This window comes from Pan paniscus, chromosome 8 (genome assembly GCF_029289425.2).
Source record: "Pan paniscus chromosome 8, NHGRI_mPanPan1-v2.0_pri, whole genome shotgun sequence".
Lineage (NCBI taxonomy): Eukaryota > Metazoa > Chordata > Mammalia > Primates > Hominidae > Pan > Pan paniscus.
In genome coordinates, this window is record NC_073257.2 from 134,328,174 (window position 1) to 134,353,093 (window position 24,920).

At 48.0% G+C, this 24,920-nt stretch overlaps 1 protein-coding gene across 1 annotated transcript in view; it reads left to right on the forward strand.

Moving 5' to 3' along the window:
* Positions 1 to 24,920, forward strand: part of HTRA1 (HtrA serine peptidase 1) — a 53,466-nt gene that overhangs the window by 11,367 nt on the left and 17,179 nt on the right. Inside the window, exons 2-3 of the mRNA XM_034931635.3 lie at positions 16,005 to 16,104; positions 16,525 to 16,729. Coding sequence (XP_034787526.2) covers positions 16,005 to 16,104; positions 16,525 to 16,729 — 305 coding nt within the window. The remainder of the gene's footprint in view (positions 1 to 16,004; positions 16,105 to 16,524; positions 16,730 to 24,920) is intronic.

Below are 24,920 nucleotides of genomic sequence, written 5' to 3' on the forward strand. Positions count from 1 at the left end.
CAGAAGGGTTGTAGCCATATTTGTTGCCATCAGCTCTAGAATTTCAACCTCGTAAGTCACTGAAAGAAATTCTCCCAAAAGCAATCCTTCAGGAATAATGGAAGAAGATGGTGCCAAACCCCAGCCATTCTGCTCACTGTTAGATTCTTTTTTTGGTCTTACAGGTTACTTTTATTCTCAGGTTGATGGCTCTTAGAGTTGAGCAATGTTTGGGGTAGAATAACGAGCACTTTTAAAACTTGGTTCTACCTGGGGAGGGGGTGAGTTGTGATCACAGACAGTCTCACCTGGGAGGGGCTTGGGTGGTTGTCGGCTTGTCCTTCTAACACTCGTGTCTCAGGCGAGCAGCCTGGGACCAGTGAGGTGACCTGAAGGCTGGAGGTCACAAGCTAGGAGGCGACAGAGAACCCGGGTCTCAGGAAGCCCAGCCCAGAGCTCGCTGCACTGAGCCTCTCGGATGCCAGCTCTGTCCAGGATGCGGGAGGAGGCCAGACTGATTTGGTGTGTTTTGAAAAGTGATGAAAATATTTATTCAAATGTTTTGTACACATAGGCAGAAGTATAACAGGAGCTGCATATACAAAATTATTTTCTAGTAGTTACATTAAAAAAGTGAAAAGAAACAAAGAACATGATTATTTTTCTTTTTAAAACAGCTTTATTGAGAGATAATTTACATACTATAAAATTTACCCCTTTAAAGTGTACAATTTGCTGTTCTTATGTATTCACAATCATGCACTTATCACTACCAGCTCCAGGACACTTTCATCACCGTAAAAAGAAACCCCGTATCCATTAGTAGCCACCCCATACTTCTCCTCTGCCCAGCCCTAGGCAACCACCGGTTCGTTTTCTATTTCTATGAATTTGCTTATTCTGGACATTTCATATAAATGGAATCAAAGAATACGTAACTGGCTTCTGTCTCTTAGCATAATGTTTTCAAGGTTGTCCACATTGTGGCATGGATCACTATTTCATTCCATTTTATGATTAAAAATATGCCTTTTTATGGATACAGGGAGACCAGACGTCTATTTTATCTCCCCTCCCTGATGGGGAATCCTAATTTCAGCCTGGAAAGTCACTGTGAAAGTCTAAACTGCAGAGGTGATACTGACTGTTTCCACTGGAAGAAACTGTAGCACCTGACTCAGGAAGCCAGCATTAAAACCAAGAATATTCTATATGGATGGGGATTACGCATTGAAAGGAAAACATGAGGAAATGCACTTTGCAGATTTATTAGATCATAGAACTTTTTTGGAGCTGGAAAGGATGTCGGAAACCGTCTAGCCTACCCCCTCATCTTACCACTGAGGTAACTGAGGCCCAGGAAGGGGAAGTGGCTTGTTTTGGGTCCGGGACCACTCTTCATTTCTTATTTGAGCCAAAGCTTCCTTCTGGCATCTGTCTCTGTTTCACAAGTTCCCCTCGCATGGGGGCTGGGTACTGCTTGGAAGAACTGGCCTCTTCCTTGATACAGGGGGCTCGTTCACCATCACCTCCCTCCCTCACGTCTCTTCTGCTTCTCTGCAGCCTCAGGCCCTCCTCCTGCACCAGGGGGGCAGACTCAACCCGGGTGGGCACTGCCTCCCAGTCCGTGGCCAGAGGCTGGAGGGCTGGGGAGACTGAACAGCCCCGGCAGCTCCAGACATAACAACCTATGTTGAGGAGTCAGCGCAGGAAGCAAACCCAGCTGAGAAATCTGCGAAGGTCAGGACCGGAGCCAGACGCTTATCAAGAGCAAAGTTAATGGTGTTTTTGTGAACCGAGCAGTCAGCTGTTTCCCCGAAGATAATAATAGACACATCATGTTGGGCATTCAGGAGGCATCTGAAAAAAAAATTGTGCAGTGGAATTGATTGGAAGCTTTTCCCTAATACATAAAATAGGCCAGAAAAGACTATCAAATGTAACAGCACCGATCAAACCCAATAGATCAAGCAAGGACTGAAAAACACAATTTTCTTTTTCTTTTTTTTTTGCCAGTGAGTCTGAAAAGTGATTTTCAATGACAGGCGCCTTGAAACATAGACAACATAAACAACAACATAGTTGTTCTGGAAGAGGCATCTTTTCCCAGTAAAGCCAAAGATGCAGATCTAGGCTGTGCTCGTGACTGACAGCACAGTGAGGGGTTCACAGCCAGCTGGCCAGGTGCCCCCCGAAAGCACATTTCGAATCTACTCTATTTGAGAGAGACTGCCTTAGCCTTGTTTGGGTAAGTCTTCCTCCTTCACTTCACCTGCCACAGACTTTTCCAGGCACCATCTGCTGCAGTCTTGGCCCAGCCCCTGCAACAGTTACTGCTCAAGGCACCCGGGACATGCAGGACGGGGGAGCAGCCTGAGGTCTGGCGTCCGGCGAGCTTTTCCCACTTGGAGCCGTCTGGGAGACTGTCCCGGAAAGAGAGGGGCTGCCAACACTTGGAAGTGCCAATGTGTGCTGAAAGTCGAGGCCAGGCTCCCGGCTCCCCCGCCTCTTCCTCCTTGATTCATTAAAAGGAAAGAAAGAGGCCACACGAAACTCTCCTGAATTTCATTTCTTTGTTTCTATACAAAAGACAGCGTGGTCATTCATCATTCAAATTTTAGCCTTTTTAAACAAATAATAATTCCTGCTTGTGAATTCAGTGTATTTTAACAAGCGTAGGTCTGAGGGCCATTGGCCGTGTCTTTCCTTAGATTTGCAGACAGTGGCCCTGATGGTGCATAGGGTTTCAGGTTTCCTTTAGACCTCAGCTGGCTGCCTGGGCCACCACTTAGCAATGCCATTGTCCTTCCTGTGCATTTTCTTTGCAGAATTCGAGGAAATCCAGTCGCACAGGCCCCTCTGTGCCCATGTCCCCGGTGCCCTGGAATGTGCAGTACCAGCAGCAGCGATTAGAATGGGGGTCTGGTTTCCCGGAATGTGCAAGGTCTCGCTTCTGTTTCTGCTGCCTCCATGCCCCAGACCAGTGCTGGGCCGGGCTCTGGGCTGGAGCCGTGGCTGACAAGTTTCCTTGGAATTTAATGGAGTGGGCCAGACAGCATGCAGCCACTCAAACTGAAAACTTGGGAAAGAAATGAGTGTTGTGGGGCAGCTTTGCTGCATTCACTGGGTCATATATGCTTCTTTTTCTTTTCCTCAGGCAACCCCTCTTGCAGACAGGAGGCCCCATCCCCTTTCGCTTCATGCCTCATTGGCCATTAGGAACCTTTTAAAACTGATTTCTCTCCTGACCCTCTGAGAGAACATAGTCCAAGTTCCCTGGAGGAGGAGGAAGCGCTCTGTGTTTCTCTGCAGTTCACGGCTCATTTAAATGCAGCCCACGTGCTGTCTTTCCCCACTCCTCTGCCTGCTCCCGTTGTGCTTCTCATGATCATTCTCAAATTCAGCGAGAAACCTCACAAAGGGAGCTTTTCTTAGGGAAGAGTCATCCTTGGCCTCCCGAACGTGGACCAGCCCCTCTCCCCAGCTGCACAGCATCAGGTTAGTTAACCACCTGCCTCCATCTGGGTCCTGTCTGGACAGGCCTACTCGCACCTGCTGCAGGCATCCAACTTGCCCTCAGGTGCCTGTGGCTCGTCCAGAGGGGTGGAGCCCACATTCCAGTCCTGACAGGTAAAGTTCAGTGGCGGGGACCCTGCATTTAGTGTAAAGATCAATATTCCAGGTCCTCTCTTCCTGCCACCCAGCGACTGGCCGTTTGCAGGCACTTGGTCCCAGTTGTCCTGGGCCTGCAGCCCTTGCATTCTCTCTGCTTTGTCTCTGCTATTGCACCCCTGCCCCATCAGAAATGCAGGTGGGGGGGCCTTCCGCTGGGACAGTGAGAGGCTGGGTAGTAAGAGGAGCGCTAGAGGAATGGTTGAGCTTGCATCCAGCCCTGACTGCATTCGCTCTCCCCCGCCTCTCTGTAAAGGTGCTGAGCTGTGAGTGGAACCACGTGGATGCGAGTGGCCTTGGGCACCTGCCGATAAGTTTCCCGGTGTGTCTTCTCCTCCTGGGAGTCCCATCTGGATTTGGGTCTGGATTTATTTATTCAGCAAGTAGCCTCTTTATAGTTACTTTTTTTTTTTTTTTTTTTTGAGATGGAGTCTCACTTTGTCACCCAGGCTGGAGTGCAGTGGCGCAATCTTGGCTCACTGCAAGCTCCGCCTTCCGGGTTCACGCCATTCTCCTGCCTCAGCCTCCCGAGTAGCTGGGACCACAGGCGCCCGCCACCATGCCTGGCTAATTTTTTGTATTTTTAGTAGAGACTGGGTTTCACTGTGTTAGCCAGGACGGTCTCGATCTCCTGACCTCGTGATCTGCCCACCTCGGCCTCCCAAAGTGCTGGGATTACAGGTGTGAGCCACCATGCCCGGCCTGTAGTTACTTTTAATTTAGCCATGCTCGGGGCTGAAGGGGATGCCAAAGAAATATAAGATGAGCCCCTCAGACGGCTAAAGATGAAGATGAGGCCTCCAGCATGTACCTCCCACATGTACCCTCCACATACAAATTCTGGGTGTCACTGGATTCTGGAACTCCCCAAAGCTGCTGGCACCTGGAGGATGGGGCCCCAAGGCTGGACCTCACTCCTGCTGGGTTGCTGGACTGGGAAAGTACTGATGGCAGCTGAGGAGTGTGTCCCAGACTTCACTGAGCCATTCCCAAAGATTATTCCAAGTTCTCCTGACACTGCACTGGAGGCCTGCTGTGCTGGCCTTCTTTATTTACAGTTTCTGACTGGTGTCTAGCAGCCCTGCCAGAGAGAGTGGCAGTGTGTCTGCAGGCGACCAGGAGAAATGTCTCAGGCTTTAGAGCAGGACTTTGAGCATATAGCCGGGTGGGTGGTGGGGGGGCCCAGCAGGCCGTCTCCTGCACGGTTACTTCTTGTCCTTACATGGTCGAGAGGTTGCTGCCTGGCCCTTCAAGTGAGGGTGGGACATGCTATCCATTGGCCTTAATTTCCAACCTCTGCATGATGCATTTTATGCTCCTGCCTTTGAAAGAACTTTTATTTTCTTGTCATTTATGCCCAGACCCACATGGCAGAAGGAAGGGAGGCTGGGACAGGGGAGGCGGATAAGCTGCCGCTGACGGACCTGCCCAGTTTCTTAGCTCATCCCGGCCTCCATCCTGGTGAGCAGACACTGGCCCAATCCAGCCATATTTTTGGCTGAGTTTCTGTCTTCACATCTCATCCTTAACCCTGAATCCTGGCCATAGTTGGTACTGGGTTGTATTCTTATTTGTAATCTTTAAAGTAGGAATACCTTTGCTGGTATTTAAAGTGGAAGAAATCAGGCGAAGAATCACAAGTGATTTGCAAACTGGAAGAGACATTAGAATGTAAATGTGAGGAAGCTTCAGCATGAGGGGCTTGCCTGGGCTGCACAGCTTGCCTTGGCTGGAGTATGCACTGTTCTGGCATTGCAGAGAGGATGGGTACCTTGCCTCCCTGCAGGTGGGGGACTGTATCAGCCCCCGCAGACTGCTCCTGGGCTCCTGAGTTTGACAGATTTTTTTTTTTTTTTGAGACGGAGTCTCACTCTGTTGCCCAGGCTGGAGTGCAGTGGTGCGATCTCAGCTCACTGCAAGCTCCGCCTCCCGGGTTCACGCCATTCTCCTGCCTCAGCCTCCCGAGTAGCTGGGACTATAGGCGCCCGCCACCACGCCTGGCTAATTTTTTGTATTTTTAGTAGAGATGGGGTTTCACCGTGTTAGCCAGGATGGTCTCGATTTCCTGACCTTGTGATCTGCCTGCCTCGGCCTCCCAAAGTGCTGGGATTACAGGCATGAGCCACTGCGCCCGGCCGAGTTTGACCAGAATAAGGCAGCATCTCCAGTAGCACCTGAGCAGCTCCTGAGATGCTTTTCTGTGCTAAATCTGGATTTGGGGTATTAAATCAAATGAATTTGAAATGCAGGCACAGCTGGCCCCATGGGCATGGACCTGTGCAGTCACGCCTTGCCCCGTGTTCAGAAGGGTGCTGCACCTGTTTTAATGCTCTGCTGTTGCTCTCTTGAGATTCTTAATAATTTTTGAACGAAGGGCGCCACATACTCATTTTGTACTGGGTACTGCATATTATGTAGCTAGTCTTGAATCTAGGACAGTGCATTAAAATGCCATTGATTGGATCAATCTGCTCTTGCAACTGATTTGAATTTTGGGAACATGCTGTTTCCTGTGAATAAAGGAGGATTCATTTCTTTTCCCTCGAATACACTGCGTTCTGTTTTCCAAATTAGCTCTACGTATCAACTCAGCTGAGAAATTGGAAGGGGGGATTGTTCTGGCTGGAAGGGAAGGTTAGATTGTTAATCCTGCATCCTGGCCCTGATCTCACCGAGTGTGAAGCATGTTCCCACAATGGTGTGGGCTGCGGGGGGCTGGAGGCTGGCTGAGAAGGTGGGGACCAAGGAGGGAGGCTAGCCTGGGAGTCAGACAGGTGGGGTTAGGCTCTTGCTTTTGCCACTCGCCAGCTCTGAGGCTTAGGGCAACATGATTTAATTCTCTGATCCTTGTTTTCTTCATCTTTCTGTAGACTGGTGATAAGATGCACCCTGCAGGCTTGCAGGCTTGCAGGAATAATTAGAGGTAACATTTGTGCCTATTATTGGGCTTGACATATAGTAGATGCTCTACAACAAATAGATCCTATAATTCTTATTGGTAATATTATTTTATTGCTAACATTGAAGGTTGGGTGGGATTTGACTAGCTGGAGGCGAGGAGAATGAGATCATCCAGGCCGGAAGGAAAAGAGACATGAATGCAGGGGGATGGGGTGGAGCACTTTGGAGGTGTAGGGAGAGGTCTGCAGGGTGGGAGCTGTGCATTAAGGAGTCGTGGGGAGAGTGGAGGAATCAGTGCCACATGGCGAATGAGAGGGGATCGTGGGCCCGAGGAGATGGAGATGGCTGCGGGGATCCTGCAGGAAGTTTATGTGCCCCAAAGTGGCATTATCAGTTAGGGGGAGACACTGAAGACAGAGGTGAGGCCTGCCTGAATTAGCATAGAGTGGGATTCTTGGAAGCTTCAGAAGCTTGAGAAGAGCCACTTGGAGGTGTTGAAATGCACCTGGGAGGGACGTGGGGACCCAGCTCTGGGCTGAGAGCTGGGAGACGGAAATGCAGGTGGCCTTGGCCTTGAAGATGGGGCATGATATTTAGTGCTTTATGTGCAATCTCACCTAGGACTCCCAAGCCCTTTGGAGTAGGTGATATTAGCTCTGTGTTACAGAAAGGGAGACTGAGGCTGAAGCAGGGACATTCATGATCTGAAGTCACACTGCTGTACGGGGCAGAAGTGGGCACGGAGGCATTAACTTAGAGCCGAAAGGTGTGACCTTTCTTAGTGTGGCTGGCCCCACGGGGAACGTGTGTGGGTGGTTGGAGTACAACTTGGTGTTCCTACCCATCCCAGATGCTCTGCGTTTGTGAACCCCACTTGCCACATCAGGGCGGGCGAGGGCAGGAAGCTCTACAGGGAGAAGGGACAAGGGACAGAGCCAAGAACAGGGGCAGTGCCCCAGGGTCCTCCAGGGGCAATGAAGGGGGTTGGCACACCTGGGTTAGTTGCTGGCCAGTGTGGGGAGAGAGCTGGCCTGGGAGTCTAATGGGAATGCCAGGGAAAGCTGCCTTGGTCCCCTAAAGTGAAGCCCCCATGCTGGCCGTGGAGTGTTGGTGACTGAGGGTCCCTGCTAGTTGTCTGGCCGAGGCAGCATGTCCTATAGGCATAGCTCTGGTGTCCTGCTGGCGTGGCGTGAGTGCCCCTCATGCTGGGAGCCAGCCCTGTGCTCTGGAGGGAGGCGGTGGGAAGACAAGGGACAGTGGGACCTGCCACCTGAGCAGGAATTGGCACCTTCTCCCACTGGCAGGTCCAGGTTTTATGGAATCTGAAACTTGTACAATTCAGGATACCCTCTTCAAGAAAAACACCCCTCAAAATTATGAATATAACATTAGGTATGAAACTGTTATTGATATAGATTGAAAAAAGAAAATGCCCAAAATGACAAACTTCAGAAAATAGACAAATACTACAAACATCACAAAATCAGAAAAATAAGATTAAAAAAAGCTAACTGCTGAACACTCCGTCATCTTGAAAATGCCCCTCTCTCCTCCTCTATTTTTTGGCTGTGAACTCTTTGCTCACCTTTTCATGTGACAATGCTTTTGTAATATTTCCTACAGAGAAAATAGAATAATTTATTATTACTTTTATTGTTTTTGGATTATTATTATGATCAATTCAATATTTTTCTACTACCCACACACTCACTGTCTTCTGTCCAACCTCTGGCCTGCACCAGGGGAACCAGGAGGTTCCCCTGCCGTAGGGTGTCCCTGGAGACCACACATATAGCAGGATAGATATAGCAATTTAACTAGACACAGAAGGGACTTCAAAGCACACAAATATATCTCATTTAACCTGAACAAAATGATTATCCAGTTTTACTTTTCCCTTAGCCTCTTCCCCCAAATGCTGGCAGCCACCCTGATGGGATAGATGTGTGACAGAGGGCAGGAGACCGTGGCCCCAACCAGCTGCAGCTTCACTCTTTCATTTCTGTATACTCTCTACAAGCCATGATGATAGCACTTTGCTAGGGCCCCTCACAGGGCAGATGGAGGGCTCCACGCTGAAGCTTTGTGGATGTTTGCTGTCTATCCACCTCTGCTCCTTGTGCCTATGCAGGGATTCAGGCCCAACCACTGCAGAGAGCCCAAGAGCATCAGGCAGAGGTTCCCAAACTGTCATGATTGGTGGCACCTTTAGTAGTTGATATGGTTTGGTTGTGTCCTCACCCAAATCTCATCTTGAATTCCCACATGTTGTGGGAGGGACCTGGTTGGTGGTAATTGAATCATGGGGCCAGATCTTTCCCGCACTGTTCTCATGATAGTGAATAAGTCTCCCAAGATCTGTTGGCTTTATAAAGGGGAGTTTCCCTGCACAAGCTCTCTCTCTGACTGCTGCCATCCATGTAAGACATGACATGCTCCTGCTTGCCTCCCACCATGATTCTGAGGCTTCCCCAGCCACATGGAACTGGAAGTCCAATAAAACCTCCTTCTTTTGTAAATCACCCAGTCTCAGGTATGTCTTTATCAGCAGTGTGAAAATGGACTAATACAGTAGTGCAGTCATTTTTTCATGGTCCCCAGTAAGGCCAAAAAATACCCAACAGTTCCATTTATCAATTAGTGGGGGCCAAACAATTTGATAAGTATTTGTGTCCCTATAACACAGTGGTCATTAAAAAAAGACATTTTAATTTCATTATTCAATAAGCATGATTACTTATGAATGGGATATGTGCACCTGTTGGGTGTCACACGACCTTTCAAATCTTGGAATCAGATTGGACACCACCATGCCCATTTCCAGTTCAACTCTGATTTTTGTGTGGTACATTCTTTTTATCACAGTGACTGCCAGAAATCCAACTTCATATGGAATCATGAAAAGGGATGTAGTGTGATCTGATTTCAAAACTATGATCAATCTAGAGCTAGTTTACAAGGTGTCTAACAGTGATCAAGTATCACTGTATTTCCCTAGAAAACCTGAAATATCGATGAATTTTCTGTGGCACTCTGGTGTCCCTTGGGGCACACTATGGGAACCATGGGATTAGGACCATAAGGATATGATTTTGGCTTCTTCCTGCCTCAGATCTAATCTTTACCTGGCATTTTTGCCTTAAAGATGAAAGAAGCATACATTTTGATGTATTTAAAGCACATATTCAGCCAGGTGCGGTGGCTCACACCTGTAGTCCCAGCACTTTGGGAGGCTGAGGCAGGTGGATCACAAGGTTGGAAGTTTCAGACCAGCCTGACCAACATGGTGAAACCCCATCTCTACTAAAAATACAAAAAATAGCCAGGTGTGGTGGCATGTGCCTGTAATCCCAGCTACTCAGGAGGCTGAGGCAGGAGAATCACTTGAACCCAGGAGGCAGAGGTTGCAGTGAGCCGAGATTGCACCACTGCACTCCAGCCTGGGCTACAGAGCAAGACTCCGTCTCAAAAAAAAAAAAAAAGCACATATTCATTTTGTGCTTATTCTTTTGAGAGAAACACAGATAAAAGTCTATCCTTTAATTCATACTCCCCATACTGTGATTTTCATTTTTACTGCAACAAATTTTGTTCAGTGTGATAATGAATGTCAAACACTTAATGCCTTGCTCTTTTCAGTAACATGACATATTGGAGAATAATAACTGAAGCTTATCTACACTGCCTACGTCTGTTTTCTTCCACCTTGAAAGAAGTTGTTGAAAGTAATTAAGAAGTATTATGTGTAAAACTCCAGGGATGATGTGCTTCAAGGAAGCAACATTTATGAAGTTGTGTGCTTGACTAGTAGTTTATAAAGAGGAAAGACGAATCATTTATTATCTTGGGATTGAATCTTGGCAATTTTTAAACTATAAAGTTACAGGAAATGTTGGCTACTCTTAATGGGCCATTTGTTGTGTTAAAAATCAGTAATGAGAAATATTTACTAGGTAAGTGGAAAGATCCATCTCTATAAATTGTTGTAACTTACCATTTTACAAATCTTAGTTACTCAGTTTTTCTGCTTAAAAATGAAATCATGTAGCACTGTATAAGTCATTCAGTTTTTTATTTTGGAGAATTACTCTGGATTGTCTAGGCTCTGTGCCCTCCACATATGTTTTTGAAATAGTTTGTGAATTTCTACAAAAACTCCTGCTCAGAATTTTCACTGAGAGTATGCTTAATCTATGGGTTAATTTGTGAGAAATTGATAGCTTAACAATAGTGAATCTTCTGATCTACAAGTGTGGTATTTCTCTCCATTTATTTAGGTCTTCTTTATTTTGATAGCGTTTTGTAGCTTTCAATGTACAGATCTTGCAAATATCTTGTTAAATATTTCCCTAATTACTTGATATTTATTTTTGATGCTGTTATAGTTATATTTTAAAAATTTTGATTCCAATTGTTGCTAATACATAGAAATGAAATTATTTATTGACCTCTTATCCTGTGACATTGATAAACGCAGTCATATATTCGTAGATTTCTAGAATTTTTCTATATAGACTATCATATATATCATCTGCAAATAAAGACGGTTTTACATTTTCCTTTCCAATCTCTATGCCTTTTGTTTCCTTCTCATGCCTCATTGTGTGGTCCATTACTGAACGGCAGCCAGTTCCAGCTTTCTGTTCAATTAAGGAGCAGGTAAAATGGCCAGGCCTTGACCTTTCAGGGGGCTTCCCGTCCTCATTGCCTTCTGCTGCCTCAGTTCTGGCTTAACAGAACAGTATAGGGAGGAGGCATGGTCCTTACCTACTAGGGCGTTACTTGGCCTTCTTCAGGTTGGTTGCTTTGTCAGGTTTAAGAGCTCACCTGGGCTGCAGTTCAGGCTAGGTTATCTGCTGACCTGGCCCTGTCTCCCTTCTGTAGTGTCTGTGGGGTACCCTTGTAAGCTAGGGAGAAGAGACACACGTGAAGGCCAGAAAAAACAGCCTGCCACACAGCTTCCCTGGATCATACCTTCGCAGTGATATGACGACATCGTTAGGAGGCGCCGAGGTGGCTGAGTGGGTCTCCAGACACCTCCCTTTACCTCTCTGCTGTGCCACTGATGTGTGACGTGCTTGCACCTATGCAGAGCTGCCACTGAGCAGCACCGTGGCCAGTCCTTTGGATTTTCTTCTTTCTAAATTGTATGCCATGGCTTGATCAAGCATTTCATATACAGTAGATCATGAAATCAGCATAGAAAACACATTGAGGTAGATGGTGTTACCACATTTTATGGATGAGAGGCTAACATTTGGAGGAGTCAGGTAACACGTCCAAGGCCACACAGCTAGTGAGTACCCTGCTGAGGGTCACACTCTGGTCCATCTGAGGCCGGAGCCTGTGCCAGCCTTCTCCTCATGCTGATAGACGAGGAAACAGAAAGAAGGAGCAGTGGATGCCCCCACCCTCTGTCCCCTGAACCCCTTGGAGAGTAGGCAGTGGCAGAGCCAGCCTGGGCCCATCTATGGGGATTCTCCATCGGGATTGGCTCCTCTGGAAGGAAGACAGTTGACCCACAGTTGAGATCACAGCAGATGGGCCAGCCAGGGTGTCTGTAGACCATCAGGCAGTGGCCACTCCATGTAGTTTAATGGACAAGCCCTTTTAATGGAACAGGAATCTAACACTGAACCAAGCTGCTTTTAGACACACTTTTATTCCTCACTCTGAAATGGCGTTTGGACAAGCCAAATATTTCTTCTTCTTTCAGTGGACATTTTGTCCACCTTTGAACAGTTAGTTGATGTTTCTTCTGTTTAGTTATTCCTGTTCTATTTTCCTGTTGCCACTGGTCCACCCAAGGATGGTAAGAATGGAAGTCAATGGTTGCTTTTTCATCTGAGATGCACCACGAAGGCTTGTCAGTCAGCCTTGTCATATGGTCTGTGCTCCCACTGCTCCTTCTTTCTGTTTCCTCATCTGCAGAATTTGGAGAGTCCTGGACCTGATCTCAAATTTCACATGTTATTTATCTTCCTGCAGCATGCTGGGGAGAGGAAGAGACAGGGACATAGAAGGTTGGAGCTGGAACAGACTTCACATCTCATTCCAGAGGCATTTGGTCCATCTTACAGATGAGGAAATGGAGGCTGCTCAGTGGACTGAGGCTGGAACTGGGCCTTCCAGTGGCCAGGCCAGATCCTCCTTGATCTCCCTTGTTGCTTTCCTGGTGGGCAGACCCTGGAACCACTTTCTGTGACTGTGTGAGAAGGGAACTGCCTCTCATTTTACTCAGCAAAATCCATCTTCAATCCATCTTCATTTTTGCCCCTGGTGTGGGCAAATTCTCCCATACCTAATTCAGGAAGCCAGAAAGAGGAAGTGAGTTAATGATCCTTAGTGGGAAGGTGCTGGTCATGGTCCTTCTTGTGAGAGTTTCTGAAACACCATGCTGTCTCTGTGTTCTGGCCTGGCTGGAGTTAAACCTCTTCTTGGCCTTTCCCCAGGAAGCTGGTCTGAGGAAGCCCAGATGCGTTTGTTTACAGCTGTCTGGTGACATTCGCCAGGCTCTGTTTTCAGAAGGAACATTTCCATTCCCTTATTTACACCTCCCATTGGAGTGCTTGGGGAGACACACCAATTATTTGCAACTACCTGGAAACCTGGGAGGGTAGCAGATCTGTAGGAGGCCAGTGTTGAAGTGAGAAGCTGTAGATCTGGTGACACTGTGGGCTTGGGAGGGCTTGCCCAAATCTGTTACTTATACTCTCTATTAAGAAACTTCAGTGTCCATGGAGAAGTTATTTAAAGTCTGCGAGCCTCAGTTTCCCCATATATAATATGGGAAGGATACCTGATTTTCCTATTCCACATGAAGGTAGAAAAAATTAAATTAAGGCAGCCGATGAAAGGGTTTTGAAAGCAAAAATAATAATATGATACTGTCCTGAATTTGTTAAATTATTCTTCCTAGTAGTTGCAGATCTTTTTCTGTACCTTAGAAAAAAACCAGGCTATGTAAAAGGAGATGATTCCAATCTTTAAATAAAGCAACTCGGAGGTCAGGGGCTAGGACAGAAGGCGGCCCTTTGTTCACAGAAGCGCTCTCACTTCCAAGAAAGCAAGCGTGGGAGAGGCAGGTGGTCCTCCCGATGTCCCTGTGCCCCATGGTGTCAAGTTGGGTTACTATGGCCCTTCGTGACCCAGTGCAGCAGGGATGTGGGAACCAGTGGTTGTGAAGCTGTGACGGGTCACAAGAGGGCTGGGACGTCTCACAGCTTTTACTTACAGCCTAGAGCCTGGGGAAGGGTTGCCACTCTAGTGATGAGAGAGGCGTGTGTGTGTGTGTGTGTGTGTATGCGTGTGTATGTATGTGTACATTTGCATGTATATATGTGTGACTGTGTGTATGTGCACATCTGTGAGTATATGAATGTGTGTGGAAGTGTGTATAGGTGTTTATGTGACAGTTTGTGTGTAAGTGTGGGTGTATGTGTGTGGGTGTGTTTATGCATGTACGTGTGTGGGTGTGTATGCATAGTGTGTATGTGTGAGTTTGTGTGTGTGTGTGCATTTGCATCTCTGTGTATATGTGCATGTGTGTTAGGGGCAGGCACACAGGCCTGTTGGTAAGTGAGACACAAAATACCTACAAAATACAAAATATGAGACAGGAAATACAAGCCCCAGTTACTCATTTTTCAGCGCACCAGACATAAGATTACCATGTGAAATTGCTATGAAAGTTTCCGAAAGCTTCCTGTCAATTCGTAGTGAGCAGCTAGCAGAGGAGTGCGGGTCCCTGGAGCCTGCTTGTGCAACGCTGAGCTAGTCCAAGGGGGAAGAATGGGGTACATGGCTCTTAGCTGCAGACCAGCCTGGAACCCCTCCAGCCTGCTTTAGCAGAGACTTGTTAAGAGGTAGCAGCAGGTGGCACAGATTAGGAGCCGGAGTAGTAGGCTAAGGCTGCACTTCCAGGGACACACTGCCTCTGCCACCACCCGTGCCACGAAAATGGGAGCCCAGGACCCTGAATCTCTAGCAGTACGTTTCCGAATCAGTTACCTTGGGTATGTGCCTCTGGTTGATGGAAACTAACTTGTAGCCCTGCTGGGTGAGAGCCTCACATTGGGACATGTGACAGCTTTGTTGAAAGTAGCTTTGGAAGCGCCCACCACGTGGGGCCACTCACTGTAATATAAACGGTCATGCATCACTGAGCAACAGGGATACGTTCTGAGAAATGCGTCGTTAGGCGATTTCATCACTGTGGGAATGTTACAGAGTGCGCCTACGCAAACCTAGATGGCAGAGCCCACTCCACACCTAGGCCAGATGGCAGAGCCTGTTGTTTCTAGGATGCACGCCTGTACAGTAGGTTACTGTACTGAATACTGTAGGCAGTTGTAACAATGGTGAGTATTTGTGTATTCAAACATAGAAAAGGTGTAGTAAAAACAATGGTGTTACGGTCCGCGGCTGGCTGAAATGTTATGTGGTGCATGACTGTAGGTATAAAGCATTACGGTTGTTTGATTTTTCTCTTTTTCTCACCCACAGTCTTAAGGCACCTCTTATGCCTTTTGTCTGGGATGTCCCGGGCAGGGTTGGAACGCGTGGTTAAGGCATGGCGGAAACTGCTTTTGGGACAGACGATGGCCTCAGCTTGCCTTGGGGTGTCAGTGGGAAAGATAGGAGCTGCCCCTTTGCCTTCATGTTTCTTCGTAATAATCTCAGATGTACCCGTCTGGTGGGCCTCTCCTAGAAAAAGCCCTGGTGCTCTTTGCTCCTGCGGTGTTTCTCAGGAGGGTTGTTGCTTCTTTGTAATGGTGGGGACTCAGGGAAGGGACGGAGGCAGAGGGTGATGCCACATCAAAAAGGGACCCTTGGCTGGGTGTGGTGGCTTACACCTGTAATCCTAGCACTTTGGGAGGCCGAGGCAGGTGGATCACCTGAGGTCAGGAGTTCGAGACCAGCCTGGCCAACGTGGTGAAACCCTGTCCCTAGTAAAAATACAAAAATACAAAGGTGGTGGGTGCCTGTAATCCCAGTTACTCAGTAGGCTGAGGCAGAAGAATCGCTTGAACCGGAGAGGTGGAGGTTGTGATGAGCCAAGATTGCGCCATTGCACTCCAGCCTGGGCGACAGAGTGCGACTCCATCTAAAAATAAACTGAAAAAAAAAAACAAAAAACAAACTTGGGCCATCAGCTTCTTGGAAAGGCTGGTGTGAGGTTGAAGCATTTGCTGGTGCCTCTGCTCAACGTTTTTGTGGTGAACCTGAGCAAAGAGGTTATCATTAGTGGATTTTACTGCCTTACCTGGGTGGGCACTCCCTTGGGAGGTGGATGGACATTTGCAGCTGAGCCCAGGTGGGGGAATGGCACTCACTCCGCCTTCAGAATTCCAAAGGCTGGGCATGCATCTTGGCTTCCTCTAACCCATGTCTTTCTCTAGGTGGCCACAGCAGAGTGTCATTAAGTATCTATTCTTTGCTTTTGTTCTCAGGGCAGGAAGATCCCAACAGTTTGCGCCATAAATATAACTTTATCGCGGACGTGGTGGAGAAGATCGCCCCTGCCGTGGTTCATATCGAATTATTTCGCAAGTAAAGAGAGCCTTCCTTTTTCCTATAACCTCCGAAGCTTTCACCGCCACTAGCAAAACATGAGAGCTATTTTTGAGATACATTAAAGTGTCAAAGTGTCACTGAATATCTTCCTACTTAAGATAAGTGTGTCTCCCTTAGAACATTTTCCCTATTCGACTATATAAATCTACATTCTTGACCCTTCTGAATGTTTAAAGAATCTCGGGCTCTGAAGAGATTCTCTAAGAATATTTTGTAAGTGGAATTTTTTGATGCATGCAAAAAATTGGCAGGATGTTTAGTGTTTAAATGCTAAGCCCGATATATAAAGGAGCGATGGCTAGGTGTGTGTGGCTGTTGCACAACCCATTAATCAATGCGTTGAAGCGTTCATTTTAAGGTGCTACAGGCTTAAGTGTGTACTCCTTTGGATTTTAGGCTTCCGTTTTCTAAACGAGAGGTGCCGGTGGCTAGTGGGTCTGGGTTTATTGTGTCGGAAGATGGACTGATCGTGACAAATGCCCACGTGGTGACCAACAAGCACCGGGTCAAAGTTGAGCTGAAGAACGGTGCCACTTATGAAGCCAAAATCAAGGATGTGGATGAGAAAGCAGACATCGCACTCATCAAAATTGACCACCAGGTAAGGGTGTTCTCGCCTGCAGAGGTGAGTTCTCAGATGCCCCGGAACACCCTTGGCAAAGGCACCAGAGCTCTCTGATTGCAGCTGATTCTCGGGGGGCACTGAAGCCAGTCTGAACCAGTCACAGGAGGGCCTTGAGGAGATGCTGAGTATGGCCTGGGGGTGTGGGAGAGGAAGGGGCTCAGGAAAACTTCTGTAAGGAGCCAGATAAAAGTTTTTAAAATAATGTTTTAAATGTTTGTCAAAGAAAGCAATAGATTTGTAAAGAAATTAGTAGGTAAGTAGTGAAAATTGATTCTCCTTCCCATTCCCAATCCTGTGGCAACTCTTGTTACAGATTTTATTTATCCTCCACAGATACGTCATGCGTTCACAATGAACATAGAATTTACTGGGTTTTAGACTGAGCCATCCTTAACTTGTCAACAGTTACTTTGAAAACAAACCAGCTCTCCCAAATTGGGGTTTTGCGGGGTTATGAGATGTGTTTCAAAAGAATGTTGCATACTTTAAACATCTTGGAAACCTTGAATTAAAACAGAGCTAATGGATTTCTTCTTTCTAGACCTTCTCAGAGCTTTTAGTATGCTAGTGTGCACGTGGCTTGCCTACAAAAGGGTGTTGACTGAACTATTTGCCCAAATTATAATCATTTGAGTATACAGCTTTTTGTGGGGGCAGGCAGAACTGAGACATACCAAAATCAGTTTGTGAAATGCTGTATTTGAAAATGCTTTCTATTTAAATATTCTCTTTGCAATCATTTTTGCTCTGTTGATTTGCTTAGCAAAGTCTTCATGTCTGGGACAATATCCATTTCTTACTGACTCATCAAAAACCCCCACTCGACACGTCAATGAGAGAGGTTTTGTTTGCTGTGTGGCATGTTCAGTGAAAGCGTGGTTTCCAGTTTCTTCACATCCTTATAATTTTCTAGACTTCAGATGGAGGGAACAATCAGAGGAGGCTGGAATCCTGCCTCTGGCCAAGGAAAAGACCAGAGGCTGAGCCAGGTGGGGTCTCTTGTCCAGCCCTCTGCTTGCCTCGCTTTACCTGGGTGTGGGCTGAGTAATTCCAGACAAGCGTGGAATTAATCTGGCTGTTTGTGCTGTTCAACGGCACGCTGGTTACACCTCCTTTTGGAAACAGCTCTGCGTGTGCTGTTTGGGTGGTAGGATTCCGGGTCTCCTTCTCCGTCTTTTTATAACATCAAGTTGCTGCCCAGCTCAGGCTCCTTTACGGCCAGTCTTCAGAAAACCACCAGCTAACACATTTACAACCCTCCTTCCCCGATGTTCCTGTAGCTTCTCTATGGCTGGGTGGCCAGGCATGGCCGAAGAGGCTCTGGGTAGATATAGGCTCTGTGCCCGGTGTGTGTAACTGGCCTTGAGTGAGGCTGCAGTTGTGTGTTATTTCTATTAGGTCACTGTGGAATTTCTAGCGACAACTAATCTTTCAAAGTGTGTTTATTGGTCACAGGATTATTGGGCCAGCCTCTGCCTTCATTCTTTTTCACCTAATCTGCATAATAGCTGTGTTATCCCCATTTTAGAGAAGAAGAAACAGGGGCTCAGAGAAGTCTAGTAACCTGTGTGAGGCCACACAGCAAACACCTCATGACCCTGCCCTCCTAAGGCAGCCAGGCTGCTGCTCCCAACGTGTCCAAGCCCATGGCTGTTGCTGGAGGGATAGAGGCCGGCCCCGTGGTTTGATGGGACAGCTTGACCTTAAACAGCCCATGGGAAGGCGGGTGCATCTGGTTTAGGAACAGGCTGCTAGAAAGGTATCCAGGATGTGGTAGTCTCACCGGAAGGAGCCAGTCAGAATAGCACAGCCTGTGGCCACGCGTGGGGCCTGTTCAGCCTCATGGAGCTTTGGGAGGCAGCCAGCAGCAGGGCATGGGCTGTGTGCAGGCGAGGTGCTGGCCTGGACGCCGCCCCCACTGAGTAACTTCGTGTTTGGAATGCGTGGGCACATACCGTGCAGCTGCTTCTGGCTGGGGGATATTCTTTTCCGATTTTGAGCCAAGGTGGAGACTGTCTCCTCGTGCCATCCCTGGCATGTCCTGGCAAGACGTGAACGATCTCAATAGACGAGCTTTGCAGAGTGTGTCTGACCTGACTCCTGCTGTCTTGGGAGTTTAGCTCTTCAGCCAGCAGCATGCTGTTTGACATGTGTTTCAAGCCCCCCAAGAAAGGGTGCTTGAAATTTAAAATTGAACTGATGTGGCTTTTCAAAATGGAATTGGAAATGAAAGGATATTAAATTGCAGACACCCACACAAAAGACTGGTTTCCACTGACTAAACTGCTTTTTTTTGCTGATAGTAGTTGAAAGTAGGGAGAGTAACAGCATCTCTTCCAGCTCTTTCTCTTTTGTTCCCTTGTTTTGATGATGGGTTATTTCGGGGGAGGCTCTGGCTGGCCTTGCTTTGTGTCATCTTAGGGATAACAAAGAGGATGAAAGAGATCAGGAAAACCGAGAAGGCAGAACAGAACCAGCAGAAACTGTGCTTGAGGAATGAAAATCACCTACACGGCTCCTTGTCATATGAGACTGTGGCCCAGCCTCCCGCAAAGCCACTTAAGAGTAACCCAGTGAAGCTGGTGAGACTGCCTGCCGCGTCCGTGGGCCCAGTGACTAACTCGGTGGCTTATCATCTGGGCCCAGCTCCTCCCCTGGCATCCTGATTTCACTTGGAGGGGCCTCCATTGTCCTTCATAAACATGTTTATTTTATTTTATTTTTATTTTTTGAGACAGAGTTTTACTGTTGCCCAGGCTGGAGTGCAGTGGCGCCATCTCCGCTCACTGCAAACTCCACCTCCAGGACTCAAGTGATTCTCCTGCCTCAGCCTCCTGAGTGGCTGGGACTACAGGCGTGCACCACCATGCCTGGCTAATTTTTGTATTTTTAGGAGAGATGGGGTTTTGCCATGTTGGCCAGGCTGGTCTCAAACTCCTGACCTCAGGTGATCCACCTGCCTCAGTCTCCCAAAGTGCTGGGATTACAGGTGTGAGCCATTGTGCGTGGCTGTAAACGTAATATTCTTGAGACTTTCAGTGAAATAAGAATTGCCACGGACATCTGTGGTCATTGTCCACTTGCCACTCACCTACCCCCTTTTCTGGCAGCAACAGCCGGCATTTCACATGTCCGTCATCGGACAGCGTAGGTGGGACCATCGGTCATGGTGTCCTACCCTCTGTGGCCAAGGAGTGGACACAGGACCCAGTTAGGGCAAGCAGAGGCTCCCCTTGGAATCACAAAGTGAAGCTGGATGCCACCCACAGAGACTAACATGGTGAAGCTGCTGTAGCCCCTGCTGTTGAGCCCCCAGCACTGCCTGAGTTCTTGCACTTTGTGAGTCCAGTTTAATACCTGCTTTTCCTCCCATTCTTGGAGCTCCCCTCACATCTCCAGTGGCTTGAAGTTGCCAGAGATGTTTCTGGGCTTGTGACCAAATGACTCCTTTTCTGCTTCTCACTGCTGAGCAGACACATGTGCGCTCACTTTGCCTGCTGAGTCTTGGGACCCGGAAGAGCTTTTGGGAGACACTCACGGACCAGCCCCCTCTTGCCTGCCCTGCTGTCTCCCTCCAAGCAGGAGGTGAGAAGGTGTCCACCTGCAGCCCCGGCCGGGCATCCCTTTCTGTGCTTCTGCCCAAATCTGAAATTCCCCTTTCCTTGGGACCCACGACCGGGGCCAACCTGCCTGGGGAGGGAATCCCAGCTGCAGAAAGTCGGGACAGTGTGCGTGTAAACATGTTAATAGAAAGCAGCTTTGAGGGCAGACTAGTTCAGCTTCAGTTACAAACTCTTTCCAAATGCGTTTAACATGAGCCACTGGCTGTGCGCAGCATATGTCAAGCTTTCATCCAATGGTGGCATTGTGTCCCTGCGGGGTTTTTTTTTTTCCTGAGCAGTTTGGGGCAGGGGTGGGGACAGGGAGAGAGAAAAGTAAAAAGAGAGCAGTTTGGTTTCTTCAGGCTGGAGTACAAGGCAGAGGTAATGGGATGTATTGAAGAAGGTAGGAGGGAAAGTTACTTTAGCTACAGCTATTTGTCCAGCTGTGCTGATTAAGAAACTTGGAGAAAAGCATCTTTGGAATCATGTCCTTCCCATCTTATATACAGCCTTTGCAGATTTCCTGCTGTTCTGAGAGAGATCTGAACTCCTTACCAGGACCTTGAGGGCCCCACCTGATTGGGCACCCCTCACTCTCTCTGCCCCACCTCCCCTTCCCCTCCTCCCCTCCTTTCTCCACCCCCACCTGCTCTGCTCAGACACCCCTTCCTTGGTTGCTTCCCACAGGCCAGGGCTGTCCCCTGGGGCCTTGGCTGTTCCCCTCCCAGGAGCGCCCCTCTCCAGCTCCTCATGCAGCCAACCTTCCCGTCCTTCAGGCCTCTGATTAAATTCTGCCTTAGACATCTCTCCCCACCCCGCTGTGTGAGGTAGCGCCCCATGCCCCAGTCCCCTCAACTCCACTGCCTCACTTTGGGGACACGTCACCCCAGGGACAACTGCATTCCACTCTTGGTTTTTCCCTCCTCGTCTATTTATCACAATTTAGAGTCGCCTCACTCATTTGTCAAATGAAGTTCATCTCTGCAGCTGGACTGCGGGGTTGGGGGCACATCCGGCTGTCGGTCCTCAGGTAGGAGGTGCTTGGCAACCTTGTTCCGAGTAGGACGTTCACAGCTGTCTGCCCCGGAGGAAGCAAGGGCACCCGCCACATGGATGGAATTGAGGGGAAGGCACCCGGGGCTCCTGCATCGAGCTTCCCTCCTATATTCAATGAGGAAATGACCCTGCAGAAGGCTGGCTGCAGATGCCCCTGCCTCCCGGCTTTGCCTGCCTGGAGTTTGATGGACACGTGGTCCTGTCAGGGCTACAGCAGGTCTATGGTCTTTGGTAACGGAAAGCGCTGGTGAAACAGTGAGCTTTCCCGTGGGTGCTTTTCCCTGACGCCAACAACCAGGTAAATATTTGGAAACGGCCTTGTTGAGGCTTGTGAGGTGGTTTTCCTCCCTCCCCTGTAGGCCTGCGCCACCCCCCCAACCCCACGGCCACCTTTGGGCCAGATGGCACCCACAGACCTGTTTGAAGTGGCCACAGAGGGAGCCCTCTGGGCGCTGGGGCCGCTGTGTTTGCAGAGGGTCCTCTTACTGCTGAGCTGGCTGGTGCAGTGAGAAGGAAGGCCGACACCCCTGATCCTCATCAAGTTCAGAGGGGGGTCACTGCGGGGGAGGGGCCTGGGGCCTTTTACATGTCCCGGGAGCTGCTGAGCAGGCCACTCTTCTCCAGGCCACCAGAACTTGGCCCTGCGCATGGCGAATCTTCCCTGAGTCAGCTGAGTGAGGGGGTTCAGGCAGCCCCCCGGGACGTGGCAGTGGCGGGGAGTGGACTGGGGTGGTGCTTGCCATGACTCACGCCGGTTCTCCTCAGGCAACCGGATGGTCAGATGCGCTGACTCAGTGGCCTGAGCTGGTCCAAAAGCGAATCAGAGAACACAGGGCCTGGGCTCACCCGCTGCCCTCTTCTGGAGTCATCTGTCACTCATCCTCATGAAGGAAGCGCCTGGGAGCCTGGAATGCACATCGCACTGCCCCAGCTCCCCTCTTGTTTCTGTGTTTTTCCATTTTGGATTCTTTCCCCCAACGCCTTCTGTACTGGGCATTTTGTGGTCTCTTCTTTTTCTCCGAGAACTCTGAGGGCTACCATTGCATTTGCTAATGATGCCACAGACGGTGTTGATGTTATGAGGCTTCTATTACTGTATTGATTTTTACCATTTTTAGGGGGACGGGAATCAATATTTCATGAGGGAATGTGAAGCCAGACAGTGAAGTAGAAGCTGGCTTTTATTTTGTGCCAGGCTTTGTCCAGAGGCGGGTGGGGACGTGGCTCCTAAGCTCTTGATTGCAGCTCCTTCTGGCTTGGGAAACGTTTCAGTTCCCCAAACTCTCAGAACTGGATCCCCTGTGTGTTCTCTGGCCCGGATTCAAGAACTTAGTTGATTGTCAAGGAAATTCTTTGGCTATATTTTTCTCTTAATATGGTAATGCCTTTTTTCACTCTGGCACTCTCTTTTCAGGGAATTGGATTAAGACTATTATTTATGGTTCTGACAAAGCAGTTCCCAAGTTGTTGGGACTGGATTTGTTTAGGAATGTCTCCTGTCCTCTTCTTTGAGGGGGGAATACAAATTGCTTCCATTTGACAGTTTATCAAGTGTGTGACAGAGTATCAGAGTCCAGGGTTGGCCAACTACAGCCAGTAGTCCAAAGCTGGCCCTCTGTTGTTGTAAATAAAGTTTTATTGGGACATGGTCATGCTCACTTATTTAGGTAGAGTGTATGGCTGCATTCAGTCTGCACCAGCAGAGTTAAATAGTTGTGATGAAGACCACGTGGCCCGTGAAGCCAAAAATATTTGCTTCCTGGCCCTTTACAGGAAAAAAATTGCCAGCCCCAGTGGCAGGCAATTAACACCTTGTCCTCGAGGAGCTGAAAGTGGCTGGAGGCAGGAATGCTTATGAGAACCAAGCGAGGCGAAGCACTAGGTGGCCGCGGGGAGCAGGAAGAGAAGCTGATTTTGTTTGCCCTTTCTTTTGCCAGAGATTGTGGGTTTTTTTTTTTTTTTTTTTTGCAGAGATGAAGCTTTGATTTTGCCACAATAGCAGAGGGAGGCCTTATTTTTGTCTATTTCTCTGTGACATTGGTAGAAAGGACTTTGTCAGAATTCCAAGCTATTTGGCAATTATCTAATTTTGAGATCCTAATGGATGTTTCGAGGTCTAGTTTGTTCATTCTTTTAGTGATTCCTTGTTAATTCCCTGATTTTATAAATGTGTGTTGAACATCTGTCTTGGCCAAATACTTCTTAGGTGCTGAGGATGCAGCAATAGTGGGCAAAGCCATGGGCCTTAAGATGTAGTGTGGGAAATGGGTGACGTAAAGTAAATATGGCGATAAGTACAGTGCACGAAGCAAACAAGTGAAGGGGTAGAAGGTATTGGGCTGCAAAGACAGCAGATAGTGTAGGCAGGGAATCTTATCTGAGGGGGTGACATCTAAGCTGAGATGGAAAGGACAGTGAGAGCCAGCCAAGGAAACAAGTTGGGTGACAACCTAGAGTTGCAGGTGGAGTTGCTTAATTTCCCACTTCTGCTCAGCCTGCAGAACCTGGATCTTGGACTAATTGCAAACTGTCATTTCCTCGTGAGTTTATTAGAACCCTCCAGAACAAGTTTCTGGTTAGCTAGTTTCTCTGGGTATTGTCTCATTTCTTGTTGGTTCTGGTTCTTTGGGGTTCCTACTCATACTCTGGAAAGCTCCAGTGTCTTAAGTAGTCAGTCTCCCAGGAGTCTGAAAGCACAAAGATTCACAATGATACGATCACCTCTCAATCATAGCAGCATTGATGCAGTTCTGTAGCTGGTTTCCTAAAGCCATCCAGATCTCTTTCTGTGGCAAGAGAGAAATAAGACCTTCTGGTGAATTGAGGACTAATTATCCTAATAAACATGCGAATTAACAGTTCCTTTGGTTAAACAAAGCACCAGAATCTGATAATGGGAACATGTGACTCATGGTATTTCCTTCTTTGCTTTATCTACCAGGCAGCTCACAGGAACCACTGGCCTTCCCTGTGTTCCCATTTTATGTTGTAAATATATATTTAATTAACTTATTATAAAAGGCCCTTTGTTCATTGACCATATCAAATTATTCTTATATAGAAGAGGTTATACATGTTTTAAACATTTTAAAATAAATCTGAAAAGAATGCTACATCCTGGGCAACTTCCCTGCATATGGGGCTCAAAGAAGCTCTATGTGGTTATGGGTAATGAGGAGCCAGAGTGCCTTCAGGGCAGTTCAGCAGATGCTGAGAGGCTGCTGTGTGCTGTTCGCTGGGCCCACCAAATAGAGTAGGACTGAGCCCCTGTCCACCATGACAGCCGGGAGATACAAGCTGTTCCCTTTGCCTCCCTGAGCCCTGAGCTTTATAGCCTATAGACAGCTGAAAAGCAGGCTGCATCCGTTACCCAGTCAGTTACCCAGACCCAAATGCCAGGCCTTGGCTAACCCCAGTTATTACCTAATTTTAATATCCCAATGGATGTTTTAAGACCTGGCTGGTTCATTCTTTCATTTATTTACTTATTCATTGATTTTGTAAATATT